The 15,442-nt window shown below is 43.2% G+C and overlaps 1 protein-coding gene across 7 annotated transcripts in view; it reads right to left on the bottom strand.

The window, feature by feature from the left end:
* The window catches only part of RPH3AL (rabphilin 3A like (without C2 domains)), a 340,146-nt gene that overhangs the window by 196,742 nt on the left and 127,962 nt on the right, over positions 1 to 15,442 (bottom strand). For all 7 annotated transcript variants that reach the window (XM_075852932.1, XM_075852933.1, XM_075852931.1 and 4 more), the window contains 2 exons: positions 11,720 to 11,863; positions 10,489 to 10,618 (listed from right to left, as the gene is read on the bottom strand). In XM_075852932.1, the coding sequence (XP_075709047.1) occupies positions 10,489 to 10,618; positions 11,720 to 11,863 (274 nt within the window). The remainder of the gene's footprint in view (positions 1 to 10,488; positions 10,619 to 11,719; positions 11,864 to 15,442) is intronic.

Genomic DNA, 15,442 nt, shown 5'->3' with positions numbered 1-15,442 from the left:
TCAGAAGTATATACCAGGACACAGATAAAATCGGGTCCAAGGCAATTGTAAAATTATACACCTGACCTATAAGACCCACCACCCTCCTCCAAAACTCCCCAAGCCGCGAGCAACTCCACATAACTTGCAAAAGGTCAGCGCCATGTTCCCCACAGCGATAGCAACAGGAATCCCCTTTAAATCCCATCTTATAAAGAAGAAGAGGGGTCCTATATACCCTATGCAAAAGGAAAAGCTGTGAGAGACTACAAATTTCACTCAAGGATGTGCTAGGTACTGACTCTAGAATGTCCCGCCAAATCTTGTCAGCAAATCGGACCTAGATCTTTCCCATTTTTACTTTATATTAAGAGGCCGAGTTTTAAGAGTGGATTCTAGTAGAGACCCATACAACAAGGAGATTATACCTTTAGTGTTTCCTGGTTGCGCCAGAATCGTGATAAAATAAGTATGAGAGGTCTAGACTATCGGGATAAGTCTGTTCTGTACATCATAAGCGTGCCGAAGCTGCAAGTACTTATAAAAACTAGATTGAGGCAGATCAAATTGCTCCTGAAGGTCTTCAAATGTACGAAACACACCATCCGAAAAAAAGACTCTGAAGGGTACTAATACCTTTATACCGCCACTCCTTAAACCCTACCAATTTATCTAATTCTTTATAAATTATTTCCTCAAATAGGGGAGTAAGGAGTGTACCCAACTATCCCCACCAGAGCCTTCGCTCTATCCCAGACCTTATAAATCATAGCTAATGTAGGAAAGTCCATCCTCCTTTCTCCCAATCGCCCAGATTCCAGAACCAATAATAACTGTTTCTCACCGGCCACCACACTAATTAACTTCCCCACTGCAGTACATGGTATTTCAGCTCCCCACCCTCTGATATGTTGCAACTGTTCAGCAATATAATACAGCCACAGATTTGGTACCGCTAGCCAACTATCCTCCTTTGGCCTTTGCAGGGTTTTCATACGAATCCTTGGAACGCCTTTTTTCCATATCAGATCCCGAAATATACCAATGATTTTATTAAAAATCCTTTAAGGAAGCCATACCGGGGCGTTATGCAATAAGTAGAATATCTGAGGCATAAATATAATTTTAGAAAGGTTGGCTCTACCCACCACACTAAGCGGAAGTTTGCACCATGCTGTCGTTTTACTCTGGAGCTTACTTAACGGGTCAATATTGAGAGACTCAAAATCCAGAATTTTGCCACCAACATGTATTCCGAGATATTTAAACCTGGACACCTTTTGCAATTCCCTGTTGCGTCCTCCACCCCAGGGTATTGGGGCCCCACCAACAAAAGAGAGGATTTCTAAGGACACTGGCCAGTTACTCAAGAACAGGAGCATGTCATCCGCATAAAAGAGCAATTTTTTTCATGTATCCCTTCATAACAAAATCCCCGAATTTCATCAGCTCTACGAATGGCAGCCGCCACTGGCTCAATGGCCAACGCAAATAAAAGGGGCGATAGGAGACACCCCTGTCTCGTTCCTCGATACAGCGAGAATGAAGGCGAGAGTAACTCATTCGCTCTAACCCGGGCTTTGGGCACAGCATACAAAAATTTCACCCAAGCTATAAATCCCCCACCAAGTCAAAACACTTGAAAGTATACCATAAGTACTGCCATTCCACACTATCAAAGGCCTTGGCTGCGTCCAAAGAAGCCACTACCCTGGCCTCACTTGCCAGCTGTGGCATCTGAGGATTGAAATATAATCTGCGCAAATTGACAGCCATTGACTTATTGGGCATAAACCCTACCTGATCCTGATGTACTACCTGTGTGTCCACCCTAGAGAGTCTATTAGCCAGAATCTTAGCTAGAATTTTCACATCAACTGTCAGGGGCGAAATAGGCCAGGCAATCTAACATCTTTATCAGGTTTGGGTATAACAACGATAACGGCATCATACATTGAGTCCGGCAACCGACCACTAGCTAGAGTGGATTGATACACCTTAAGTAATTGTGCCATCAGAGGTGGAGTATACCATTTAAATACCTCAGCTGGCAGGCCATCCGTATCAGGGGACTTCGTATTAGCCATTGAGGCCAGTGCCGCCTCTACCTCCTCTAGAGTTAATGGGGAATCCAGTTGTTCCGCAGCTTCAGTAGACAAGGAGTGGAGAGAGAGATTCTCAAAGAACGCCTCTAACTCCCTTCCAGAGGGGTCAGTCCTAGACCTATATAAAGAAGAATAAAATTATTTTCCCCCTCCTCAAAGTATTTCTGTTTCGGAAAAAAACGTTTATGGCCTGCATTGGTGAGATGATCTTGATTAAGATGATCCTGTGCCCTACAAAGCCTCTCCCCGCTACCCCCCAAATCAACAGCAACAACATTGTCCTCCGCCTCCTGTACCTGCAGTCTCAGAGCCGCCTCCTTAGCCCTAGAAATAGCCTTTACTTTGTTAACTTCCCTAATGAGAGCCCTCTCAGGAATGCTTCCATGGCATCCCATACTACCAAAGGCGAGGCCGATACATCAGAGTTAAAAAATTCACGGAGCTGATCCGATATCGATACTCTAGGTGATATTAGCTGGAGCCAGTACGGGTTAATGCGCCATACTCCCTGGGATCTACATGATGCTGGAGAAAATTTCAAAGAGACTAAGCGGGGAATGGTCAGACAGACCACATGGCAGGTATATCACCTCCTCCATAAACAGCAAAATAAGGGAATTAACCAAAGCCAAATCTATGCGCGAAAGGGTCCCATGAGTAGTGGAGTGACATGAGAATTGTCTGACTGTAGGATACTTAATGCGCCACAAATCCAATAGGGCTACCTCACGTAAAACTTTTCCAAAAGGGGTCAAATCCTCACCTAACAACCCTAATTCTCCCCCCAGCCGATCAAGGGATTTATCAACAGTATTATTAAAGTCTCCTATGAACAACCAGGGCACTTGAGGACCATGTTTAGTAAATTGCATAATACGTTAAAGAACCTCACTCTAGTATGGCGGAGGGACATACACCACCATTAAAATACAAAGGGATGTAAAAAATTTCCCGTTCGCACATATCAACCCTCAGAATCTATGAAAAATAACACTCACTCCTCTGGAATATGCAGTATATGTCGCATGGAATTTCTGTCCCACCCAAGGTTTATCCAGGAGTGAAAGTCTGTCAGGGGTCATATGCGTTTCCTGCAGGCAAAGCATCATTGGATGCACATCCTTCACAAAGTCATGTATAGCTCTTCGTTTGTTAGCATCTGCTAGTCCCCTCACATTCCAGGAGATTACCTTTATCGTATCAGCCATGACCCGTATAGGAAATCACTAGGGACCCAAGCTCACTTCTACACACAGAAGAATAGGCCCAAACTTCAAGTAACATCACCCTCCCAAGTTCTAGCATTTGAGCAGCCCCCCAAAAAACCCCACCCCAGCCTCCCACAACCCACCTTAACCCCCCCCCCCCCCCCCAACAACCCGGAGAAAAAGTAGAACGAGCCCCATTACAGATTCCCCAAAAACTTGGAATCAGGGACCAGGGCTACAACGTATTTGTCCTACAAAACCCCTCCTATCTTTATATATCACAGGGCAGTCTATTCTCTCTCTGAGGGGCCAGCCAGAATATAAGAACAGTATAGAATACTGACAGGCAAACATTAAACCCACAGTGAAATCATTCTCCCACTGGTATAACAGTACCACCATTCAAATGCCGGAAGGATAATGGTTCAAATATATCCGGCCAGATATTGAAAAGGAACCAAACACATGTATATCTATGAAACATGTAAAGAAATGCAGCATTTTAACCATTAGTCCAATATGTCAGCCATACTCACACTACCCAAGACCCAGTCATAGTGGACCCAAAGTTCATGGGTCAAACAGCAATCATGAAGTTAGTAATCAACATCTTCAGCCTGGAGATCCTAATCCCCCGGGGCCCATAATTGTCTCATGTTGATCGAGCCACCTCAAAGTAGCTTTCGGATTTTCGAATGAGTGTGTGTACCTCCAAGCGCCACCACCCGCAATCTTGCCGGGTATAGCATAGAGTAGACCACATGTAAGTTTCTGAGGCGCCTTTTAATATAAAAAAAAAAATGAGTTCGACTTTTCTGTACATCCATGGAGTAATCTGGAAACAGTGATATCTTGTGGCCATCAATCTCCAAATTCTTGGCGCTCCCGCGTTTTGCGAAGCAGAGTATCTATCTCGATAATGTAAGATCGTTGCCAGGATGGTACGTGGAGGGCTTAGGCACACGATGGGCCCTTTCCACAGCAAATAACGAGGTAAGGTTGTCTTTCCCAAAGACATTAAGCAGCCAGGTTTCCACATATTCCGTAGGAGTAGTCCCCTCCAGCTTCTCCGGAACCCCCAGAACTCTGACATTGTTCGGTTGAAGACGGTTTTCCATGTCGTCCTGTTTCAGTCTCAGCACTTCCATATTTCTGGATTGAGTATTCACCTCCCTCCGCAGAGGAGACAGCACATCCTCAATTTCACTAACTCGTTCCCCCAGAGCAGTAGGGCGCTGGGATATTTTTTTGAAATCCTGTTTAAGTGTAGAAATGTCCTCTTTCACTCCACCAACCTGGTAAGTCAGGGAAGCATGGCATTTGGTAATGGCAAGTCAGCGAGCGTGGGTTCCACCCCAAATCGAGGCTCTTCCATACACTCCACAGGCCCTTCGTCAGGAGGCTCAGGCTGATCATCATCTCCTTCCTCCCCTGGTTGATGCCCAGGGTCTTCCATATAATTGACAGCAAGAGTGTTACGAGCAAACTTGCTCAGCCTGGTCACATCTTTCTGAGGCTCCAAAGCACATCCGGATTTAGCAGGAGTGAGGAGGCCGGCACCATCTCGGGCCTCCTTGTCACAGGCTTTCCCTGCTCGCCCCTTCACCATGTCGGCAAGACTGCAAGCAACGACCGTTGAGTGTACCCCGGTTTAAGTCCAGAGCAACAATAGCCTAGTTTTCAGAGAATTTTGCAGGCACAGCAGGATAAATTCGACGGATCAGAGCGGGAGCTGCAGCCAACACATCTGCTCACATCGCTCGTTAGCCACGCCCCCCATACTTTAATTGTTTACTTCCTAGAAAATTTAATTTGGTCCATGGTCCTGTAGACACGATTGCATGGCTCATTAGATGAACCTCTGATACACATACAGTAATTGTAATCAGCCCTGCACCTGTGTGTGAATCACATGACCAATACTGATTTTAACTCTTTAATGACTGCCTTTACCCCTTTTCATGGCGCTCATTAACGGTACTTATGCCACAGTGGCATAAAAAGGCGGCCCTGTAAATTAAGCCGAGCACGGTGTCCTATGCTGTCTAAAGACAGCTGTTTATTATTACAGTATTTATTTACTACTGTCATGGGCAAGTTCTCATATGCATTATGTAGAGGCCACACATGGTGAATATAACATTGTTGCATCCATCATCGAACCCAGAGGCGTAGCTAGGTTCGCTAGCACCCGGGGCAAAGATTCAGTTTGGCGCCCCCCCCCCCCAACCTCTTTCCCGACATCTCCTCTCCCCTCGCCGTGTATGTTTTCTCTACCAATCGAAGTGTCATTTCTTTTTATGTAATGCGAGCATAAAAATATTTGTACATTTCACAAGCAATATGGTTCTATACACAACACCAGAACCAAGCTCAGTACATATATACAGCCCCAGAAGCAAACTCACTACATATATACAACACCAGCACAAATACAGCTCAATTTAGTACAACCCCTGTTGTATAGGTGTGTACGGCGTAAAACTACAGCTCCCAGCATGGCCCGAAGAATGGTAAGGATATGCTGGGAGATGCCGTTTCACAAAAAATAAATCCTATCCTAATCATACCACCCATCATCTCACTGCAGATCATACAGTGACTACATTACTGATTAGAGGCAGAATAAACATTTACATTAAGTGACTCACCGGTGACGTCTCAGATTCTAGTTCTTTCTCTCCATCCGGTCCAGACCTCTATGATGACTTCTCCCGGTCACAGACCATTTCTGCAGTTTGCCACTCAGATGTCTTCAGCTTCTCACTTTTCCAACATTTCTGCACCTATAAATAAATATAAAGTTATTATACCACACACTACACCCCTAAGTATAATAGCGCTATACACTGCACCTCTAATTACAATAGAACCATACACCGTGTCCCACACACACACACTGTGCCCCCTGTATAGTGCCTGCCATAGAGCCCCCTGTAGATAGTGCCCCACAAATAACTCCCCCTATAGTGCTCTACAGATGGCCCACCCCTGTATATAGCCCCCTGTAGATATAGCCCACCCCTGTATATAGCCCCCTGTAGATATAGCCCACCCCTGTATATAGAGCTCTACAGATAGCCCAACCATGTATGTAGCCCCCCTGTAGATATAGCCCACCCCTGTATATAGTGCTTCACATATATTCCACCCCTGTATATAGTGTTACACAGATAGCCCACCCCTGTATATAGCCCCCCCTTGTACATATAGTCCACCCCTGTATATAGTGCTCCACAGATAGCCCCCCCCTGTATATACTATATACAAGGGTGGGCTATCTGTGGAGCACTATATACAGAGGTGGACTATATGTACAAGGGGGCTATATACAGGGGTGGGCTTTCTGTGGAGCACTATAGGGGGAGCTATTTGTGGGATACTATATACAGGGGTGGGCTATATCTACAGGGGGACTATATACAGGGGTGGGCTATATCTACAAGGGGACTATATCTACAGGGGGACTATATACAGGGGTGGGCTATTTACAGGGGGACCATATCTACAGGGGGACTATATACAGGGGTGGGCTATCTACAGGGGGACCATATCTACAGGGGGACCATATCTACAGGGGGACCATATCTACAGGGGGACCATATCTACAGGGCGACCATATCTACAGGGCGACCATATCTACAGGGGGACCATATCTACAGGGGGACCATATCTACAGGGGGACCATATCTACAGGGGTGGGCTATACACAGGGGGGCTATATCTACAGAGGGAATATATCTACAGGGGGCTATATCTACAGAGGTGGGCTATATCTACAGTGGTGGGCTATATCTACAGGGGGGGCTATATACTGGGGTGGGCTATCTATGGAGCACCATATACAGGGGTGGGCTATATCTACAGGGGGCTATATACTATATAGCCCCCCTGTAGCTATAGCCCACCCCTGTATATGGTGCTCTATAGACAGCCCACTCCAGTATATAGCCCCCCTGTAGATATAGTCCCCCTGTATATAGCCCAGCCCTGTAGATATAGTCCCCCTGTATATAGCCCAGCCCTGTAGATATGGTCCCCCTGTATATAGCCCAGCCCTGTAGATATAGTCCCCCTGTAGATAGACCCCCCCCCGTAGATAAAGTCCCCCTTGTAGATAAAGTCCACCCCCCCGTGTAGACAAGGTCCCCCCGCAGATACAGCCACACACTTCCATTACAATTTAAAAAAAAATAAAAAAAAAAATATTCAAACTCACCTTATTCCCGCTCCCACGCCGTCCGGCAGCCATGGAGACCTGCTCTCTTCTGCGCAGGTCTCCAGGGAGTAGAACGCAGCATCTATGAAAGGCGCTGATTGGCTGGGCAGGATGACTTTCCTTGTCAGTCAGTCAGCGCCTTTAATCGACGGAAGCTTCACTGGTACAAAAGGTACCAGTTGCTTCATTCGTGGAAAGGCGCTGAATGGCCGGGCACGGAACGTGCCCGGTCATTTATTGCTTCTAATTGTACCTGTGTCCTTGCGACACAGGTACAATTATAGTGCAGGAGGAGTTGGCGCTGGCGCCCCCCTCTGAACTGCGCCCGGGGCACATGCCCCGCCTGCCACCCCCTAGCTACGCCCCTGATCGAACCACCGTGTGTTCATATACATTTGGCTGCTGGAATTACCTTTCAAATAAATAGAGTCCATATACAAAAGGCTGAGTAAGTTTTCTTACTCCTTTATGCTGTGATAAATAAATAAATATATATATATATATATATATATATATATATATATATATATATATATATGTGTAATGTGCTATAGCCTTGTTCCTTCTTGTTTATACAGCGCCATTTTCTGTACTGTATTATCTGGTTGTCTATCCGCACTGTGGCAATCATCTATGTTTTTAATGTGTTTTGTTAATTTTAATTGATCTAATAAATTTATACCACTTTAATTCATTTTTGGTGTGTCAGACTCCAATCTTTAGGTTTTGTAACACTGAGGGACCATTTGCAAGACAGACTAGGAAAACTAACAACACTCAGGCAAGAATCAGAAGGCCTGGGGCCTTCTTATAGACAAGGAAATCATGGCAGTTGATGAAGGATTTCCTCTTGTGCGCACTCTGGTCCTTTAAGGTCGTGCACGAGAATGCGCACGCACCCTACGGGACACAGCAGACTGGAATGGAAGCGAGCGCTGGCGTCTCCTAGGATGGATATGGGGACCAGCGCTCACGGATCCATGGCTGTGGGCATCGGGAGGTGAGTAAACCCGACGGCCCGTGGCCATGGACGCCACAATCCCGGGTGTAGGACCGGTGTGACGTTTCCTTGTGATGGCCTCTTCATGGCATTGCCCACGTGGTCTCCAGACCAATTTCCGGCTATCATTGCGTCCCAGACAAAAGCAGGACTCCTTGCTGAAGAGGATAGACCTCAATTCCAGCCCCCATTGCTGCCCACTATGAAAGCCTTTGAGAGTGGTGGCGTGTGGTCAATGGAACACCTGTAGGTGGACATCTGGCTCGTAGCCCAATGTGCAAACGCCTTCTGATTATTTGTGCCGACACTTGTTGCCATCCTAGACTTTGGATATCTTAACACACACACACACACACACACACACACACACACACACACACACACGAAAGAAAGATTGCAGCACTCCAGCAAAAAAAATAAAAAAATCAAGCTGTGGTTTTATTTTCCCATGTTTAGTGCCGAACGACGTTCCGGTTATAGATATAGATAGATATACACACGCATACATACACACACACTATATGGACACAAGGTTTCCGTTTGCATTACCATTGATTTCAGTGGTGACAGATCCAGTGCAAAAGGTTTCCGTTTGTCACCGTTGTGCAGGGGATCGGTAATTTTCACGGAATGAATAGCAGTGTCGACTACGGTATTGATTCTGTCAAAACGACAGAACCCTTACACAACGGTGACAAATGGAAACAATTGGCACCGGATCCGTCACCATTGAAATTAATGGTGATTCAAACGAAAACCCATGGTTTCCGTTTGAATTCCGTTTATGGCTTCCCCAGCCGAAAAGGTCTGGCGGAACCCATGAACGGAGCCTCGACGCAGATGTGAACGAGCCTTACTCGTTGGAAAACTATAGGGTGCTCACTGCAATCTGACACAGTATGCTCAATTGGAAAAAAAAAAAAAAAACCTCCACTGCGAGGGAGGACAGAAAAAAAAAAAAGGAATTACAAAAGACCAAAATTGGGGCCACAATTGATTTTATGGTTGTAGCCAGTACCGAAGCGTCATTGTATAATTATTAACTATGTAATTATGAACGGAATAACCAACCATAACTATATTGAGGAACCTTTAGTGTCTCTATATTACTTCCCATATTAGTATGTTTTTTTAAATATACAGCCAGTTCTACAGTACTGTATGTCACTGTCTTAGGCAAAAAGCCATAAAATAACAAGAGGTAGGCTATTAACATAATGAAGAAAAAATTCTGAAGACGTCATCACTGTACTCTGTGAAATCTAATTTTTATGAAATTCATACACTACAGCGTTTGCTTGTTGGAGGTCCTCGTTACAGTTTCAGTGCAAATCTGAAGGAGTTGTCTTAGAAATGATTGAAACGGCAAGCAGGATAGCAAATGAAAGTTAAGTATTTGTACAATAATCTCTATAAAAGAGATGAGGAAGTCATCAAAATAGCTAATATAACCCTTTAAATAATAGATTTATTATAAATACAATTATTACTGTAGGGTATACTGGAAGGAAAGTGTTTGGGCTAGACAGTTCACACTAGGCAATAGTGGTACATGTACATGCAGTATATGAAAAAGGATACTAGAAGGGTTTCCTGCTGAAAATTGCATACATGATAAACACACATTTGCATTTGGGGGGGGGGGTGGGGTTAACCTTTTGTGATTCGATTACATGAAAGTCAATGAGGACAAAATGTGAAATATAAAAAACAGAAACACCCAGGTTTTTTGTTATTTTTTAAATAAATATGTAAAAGGCCCTCAAAAACCACACAGTGCACTTCTGCGAATTAGAATTCAGAAACTCATTCGGGACTGCGCCAGTGTTATGCTGCTTAGTCATTTACTACCTTAGTCAAGCTCTGGTAGTAGTGAAAACTTGTAGTGATGCACTGATTAACATACTTTGACAATAAATTACAACAAAAGTAAATTAATAGGGTCAAGGCATGAGAAAGAAAAACTGACAATATTACCTTTTTACAGTCTTGGCAAAAGACAGACGTGGTGCCCAGTATCCCAAGATGCTCCCCACACAGTAGGCATTGTGACATCCCATTTCCCATCACATTTTTCCTCATGTTTTCTAGTCTTTCCACAAGGCGTCTACAAATGAAAGCACTTTCATTAATTTTTCTGAAAAGTCTAATAGTCTGCAAGAAAAGATAATGGAATATTTTTGTGACATTCTACAGAAACCACTTATGACTGAAGATTCAATGTTTGACCCTATACTTGATAGTATATAATTTCTGAGTATGCATCTCCTAAAACCAAAATGACTCCAAAGAGCTTATCATGAATACTTTTCTAAGCTGTTGAATGTTCATATTATATACCAATGATTCATATAAGAAAATAACATAGTAGTCAGGGTACATTTTACCAGTACACTGCTAACTGGTAAAATGATTTTGATATTTATGGTAATGTTCTTCATGCTTCACACACAGTGGTATGAACAGTCCAACACGGCACTGGATCTATTTAGAGGAAAGCAGGTCCCTCACAAACCGTTCACATGAAGGAAACGGTTTCCTCATAGGAACGGTTTAAAATGGATGAATGAAAATATTTATATTGTATTATTTATTTGTCTATAATAAGTGACCATAAGTAACTAGTACATGCGAGGAAGGGCGACTAGAATTTAGTATATGATGTAATCAGCTAATAATAGCACAGAGGAAAACACCAAAAACAGTATTTTCAGATGAAATACATTTTTACTCCAGAAGATGGCACAAAAGCAGCGTCGCTGGAAAAGTGAAATCCATGTGTGCAGATTCGCGACATACTTATTCTCTGGTTCATTTTAACTTGAATAATCTGAGAATAACTGGAACAAAGAAAATGCATGTACAGTAGAAACTAGTACACATAAATAAGGAAATTTGAAGCATGTAAGTGGTATACATTTCGGACTTCCATCAAACTTTCCCATTTAGGCTTTGTTCACATCTGTGCTAGAGTTTTCCGCTCTGCTCGGTCATAGAAGCAGAACAACGAAAAACTGGAACCGTAGAATGATGGAACCCAACGGCGACCGGCCAAACGTATTGACTGGGTACAAAAACCCAGTGCGCTGTTACATACCATTATTACATACACATTTACATTTTTTTGTAAATTATACTATATTGTTAATGCCATAGTTTGGCAGTATTTAATAAAAACAATGATATATCCTTAAACGCTCAGACATACCCAATTCTCTGCTGTTCCAGGTTATCTACCCTCTCAGCTTTTCGAATGACTTGAAGTATTGACTCCATCTCATTTTGGTTAAGACACTGATTCTTCCTCTGCTTGTCTGTTTGGTAAGTGTGTACTGACCAGCCTGTCTGTAGCCTGAAAATTAAGTTCAAGTTTAGTGTGAGCGTTGCATTGATGCATTTTATTCCTATAATTTGTAGCGCAGGGGCGTTGCTAGGGTCTTAAAAGAAAAGGGGCACAAGCTCCGAGACATATTTACCCACCCCCTGAAAAGTAAATTCATTTTTACATACATATCGGGGATCGCATATCTAATACTAAGGCTCCTATATCTACACCGCTGGATAGAATAGGATGCATTGTCTCAGCATACAGTATAATACATGATAGGCTTAGATACATGGCCCCAGCAGAAAGTATCACACATGATACAAAGTGCTTGCAAGTGCGTGAAAAACACATGCCACACGCAAAAAACACTGACGCAAAAACGCAGAGCTCACGGACAGATTTACTCGTGTTTTTTACGCACGTAAATCAGTCACGCTCGTGTGAATGTAGCCTTAGATACAGGGCCCCAGCAGTAAGTACCCTTGTACTAAACCTCACAGGAAAATTTGGCATTTCTGGTGCCCCAAGCAAAGTTATGTCTCTGGGCTCTTATCAAAGACACCTGTAGAGAGTTCCCCTCACAATGTCCCCTGTATATAGTGTCACAAACCCCCTGCATGGTTCCACATACAGTCCCCCTGCATTACTTCCCCCTTGTAGACAGTGTCATGCAGTCCCCTGTAGGTAGTCCCACATACTTACCTTGTCTCAGCAGACAGTATCATACATGATAGTCTTAGATACATGGCCCCAGCAGATAGTATCATACATAATAGACTTAGATACAGGGCCCCAGCAGTAAGTATACTTGTACTAACATATGTTCACACCCCGCCCCCCCCCCCCCCCCCAAAAAAAAACAAAAAACGTATGTACTAGTCTTTCTCAATGAATTAGAATATCATCAGAGTTGATTTATTTCAGTAATTCAAAAAGTGAAGTCCACTGTTTTATATCAAGTCCAGAGTCAACGCAGCCGTCTAGCAGGATTTTAAAGCACTTCATGCTTCACTCTGCTGATCATCTTTATGGAGATGCTGATTTTCCAGCAGGACTTGGCACCTGCCCACACTGCCAAAAGTACCAATACCTGGTTTAATGACCAGAGTATCACTGTGCTTTATTGGCCAGCAAACTCGCCTGACCTAAACTTCAGAGAATCTATGGGGTATCGTCAAGAGGAAGATGAGACACCAGACCCAACAATGCAGACGAGCTGGAGGCCGCTATCAAAGTAACCTGGGCATCCATATCACCTCAGCAGTGCCACAGGCTGATCGCCTCCATGCCACGCAGCAATGATGCAGTAATTCATGCTAAAGGAGCCCCGACCAAGTATTGAGTGCATATACCGTACATACTTTTCAGTAGGCTAACATTTCGGTATTAAAAATACAGTATTTTTCGGACTAAGACGCACCTGACTATTAGACAACAGAAAACGGGAAAAAAAAAAATATTTTACTTCTTTTACAAAGAAAAAACTATTGGTTAAAAAAAATTAATTTGTTCAGTTTCACCACATTCTGAGAGCCATAACTTATTTTTTGCGGGACGAGCTATAGTTTTTATTAGCACCATTTTTTTGGTACATACAATTTTTTTATCATTTTTTATTTCATTCTTTTTAGCTCTATGTTGATCAAAGACAACGATTCTGGGGTTTTAAATAATTATTTTTTTATGCAGTTCACTGTGTGAGTCAAATAATGCTATATTGTAATAGTTACAGACTTTTACGGACGCAGCGATACCAATTTTTTTTATTTTTACATTGTGCTTGGGAAGAAATGGGAAAAGGTTTTGTTTTTTTAGCTTTTAAAAATTTTTTAGACTCCTGAAAATGTATCTAACACTAGATCGCTGGTACAATACACTGCAATACATGGATGAGTTAAGGAAACAGCGTAACTAGCTGAGCTACGCGGTTTCCGTAACTCCCATAGTACTGAATGGCAGTTACAAAAGCAGAGTAGCATGCTATGCTGTTTCCGTAACTACTATTCAGTTGTATGGGAGTTACGGAAACTGCGTAGCTCAGCGAGTTACGCTGTTTGCGTAACTTAACCATGTAACCAGGAAGTGAAGTGGCCGGAAGACAGCAGAGCCGGGTAAGATAGAACGGGGTTTAGGGGGCCCTGTTCTAGAGATAGATGCGGGTCCCATTGGTGGTACCCGTATCTATGCTGTGGATATGTCATAAATGTCCTTCATGGGAAAACCACTATAAATGCTGCGGACACTATTGACCGCGGCATTTAACTAGTTAAACGGCCAGGAACAGTTCCTGGCTGTTAGAGCAGCGTGTCAGCAGCTGACACCTGCAGTATGGAGCAGGCTCAGCGCGTGAGCCCGCTCAATACATCATCCCCTCCCCGCAACATGATGCGCTGCCACATCATGGGTCGGGAAGGGGTTAAGTAAGGAGCGGTCAGGGGGCCTGGCGCTGCCGGGTCCCTTGACTGACGACTAAAAGATGCAGGGACTTTTTAGCAAGATTTATTCTTGCTAAAGAACTGCGTCTTATTGTCCGAAAAATACGGTAATATTTTAAATTGGGCTTATATAATATTCAAATTTTCTGAGCCACTAAATTTTGGGTTTTCATTAACTATTAAATCATAATCATCATTAAAATAAAGAAATGCTGAAAATAGATCACTCTGTGTATAATTAATCTATATAATATATGAGTTTCACTTTTTGAATTGAATTACTGAAATAAATTAACTTCATTGAGAAGGACTAGCACATATACATATATATATCTGTTACAAATTTCTGCTGGTAATGCTGCGGCAGTTGTCTGACCACAGCATTTACAACAGACGCTGTACATATACATACAAAATGAGGGTGTGAAGCAATGACAGAGGCAGAGAAAGCGTTTTTCGCTGTGTCTTTTGCCTGCATCGTTCGATGGCTGCAGGCAAAAAAAAACGCAGTGAAAAACGCAGCAATTTGCAGGGAGGTCGAAATCTGCCTCAAAATTCCTAAAAGGAATTTTGAGGCAGAATTTTTCTGCCTGCAAAAAAAACTGTGTGAACAGGCCTAAAGAAGTACAGAAGAAAAGTTTCTACAAACTGCTTCTTATGTACTTTAATCTTACCCCTTATACTGAACTGAAAGCACCTCCCGCCCATAGTGAATTAAAGCTGTGGCGTCCAATTGGCATTGGTTGGGAAGCAGTTAGAGGTTTACACTAAATTTCAAGAGTGGCTTGACTAGGCACGGTGGGGTTGAATTTATATAAAAGTTGCTAGCAATGATTTTATCTCGGACTAGAGAATCCACTCCTTGCCTATGTAATGGCAAGTCCCAGGTTAAAGGCTATGTACAGCTTTTGAAAACATATATATATTTTTTACTTATTTTTTATTTAACAGTGTTTGACAATGTTCACACAGGCCGGATACGCTTTGGAAAAGCACACAGCGCATTTGACCGAAAAAACGCACCAAATTGTGGCGCAGTTTTTCTACAGGAATGTCCGCTCTGAAAAACTGCACGTAGAAAAAGTCCTCCTGGGATGAGGTTTCATCCCATGTGACCACTGCAACCTGTGATTGATTGTACATATAAATATACATACATATACACACA

The sequence above is a fragment of the Rhinoderma darwinii genome, chromosome 2 (assembly GCF_050947455.1).
Source record: "Rhinoderma darwinii isolate aRhiDar2 chromosome 2, aRhiDar2.hap1, whole genome shotgun sequence".
Taxonomy (NCBI): domain Eukaryota; kingdom Metazoa; phylum Chordata; class Amphibia; order Anura; family Rhinodermatidae; genus Rhinoderma; species Rhinoderma darwinii.
This window is presented reverse-complemented; position numbering and strand designations above follow the sequence as displayed.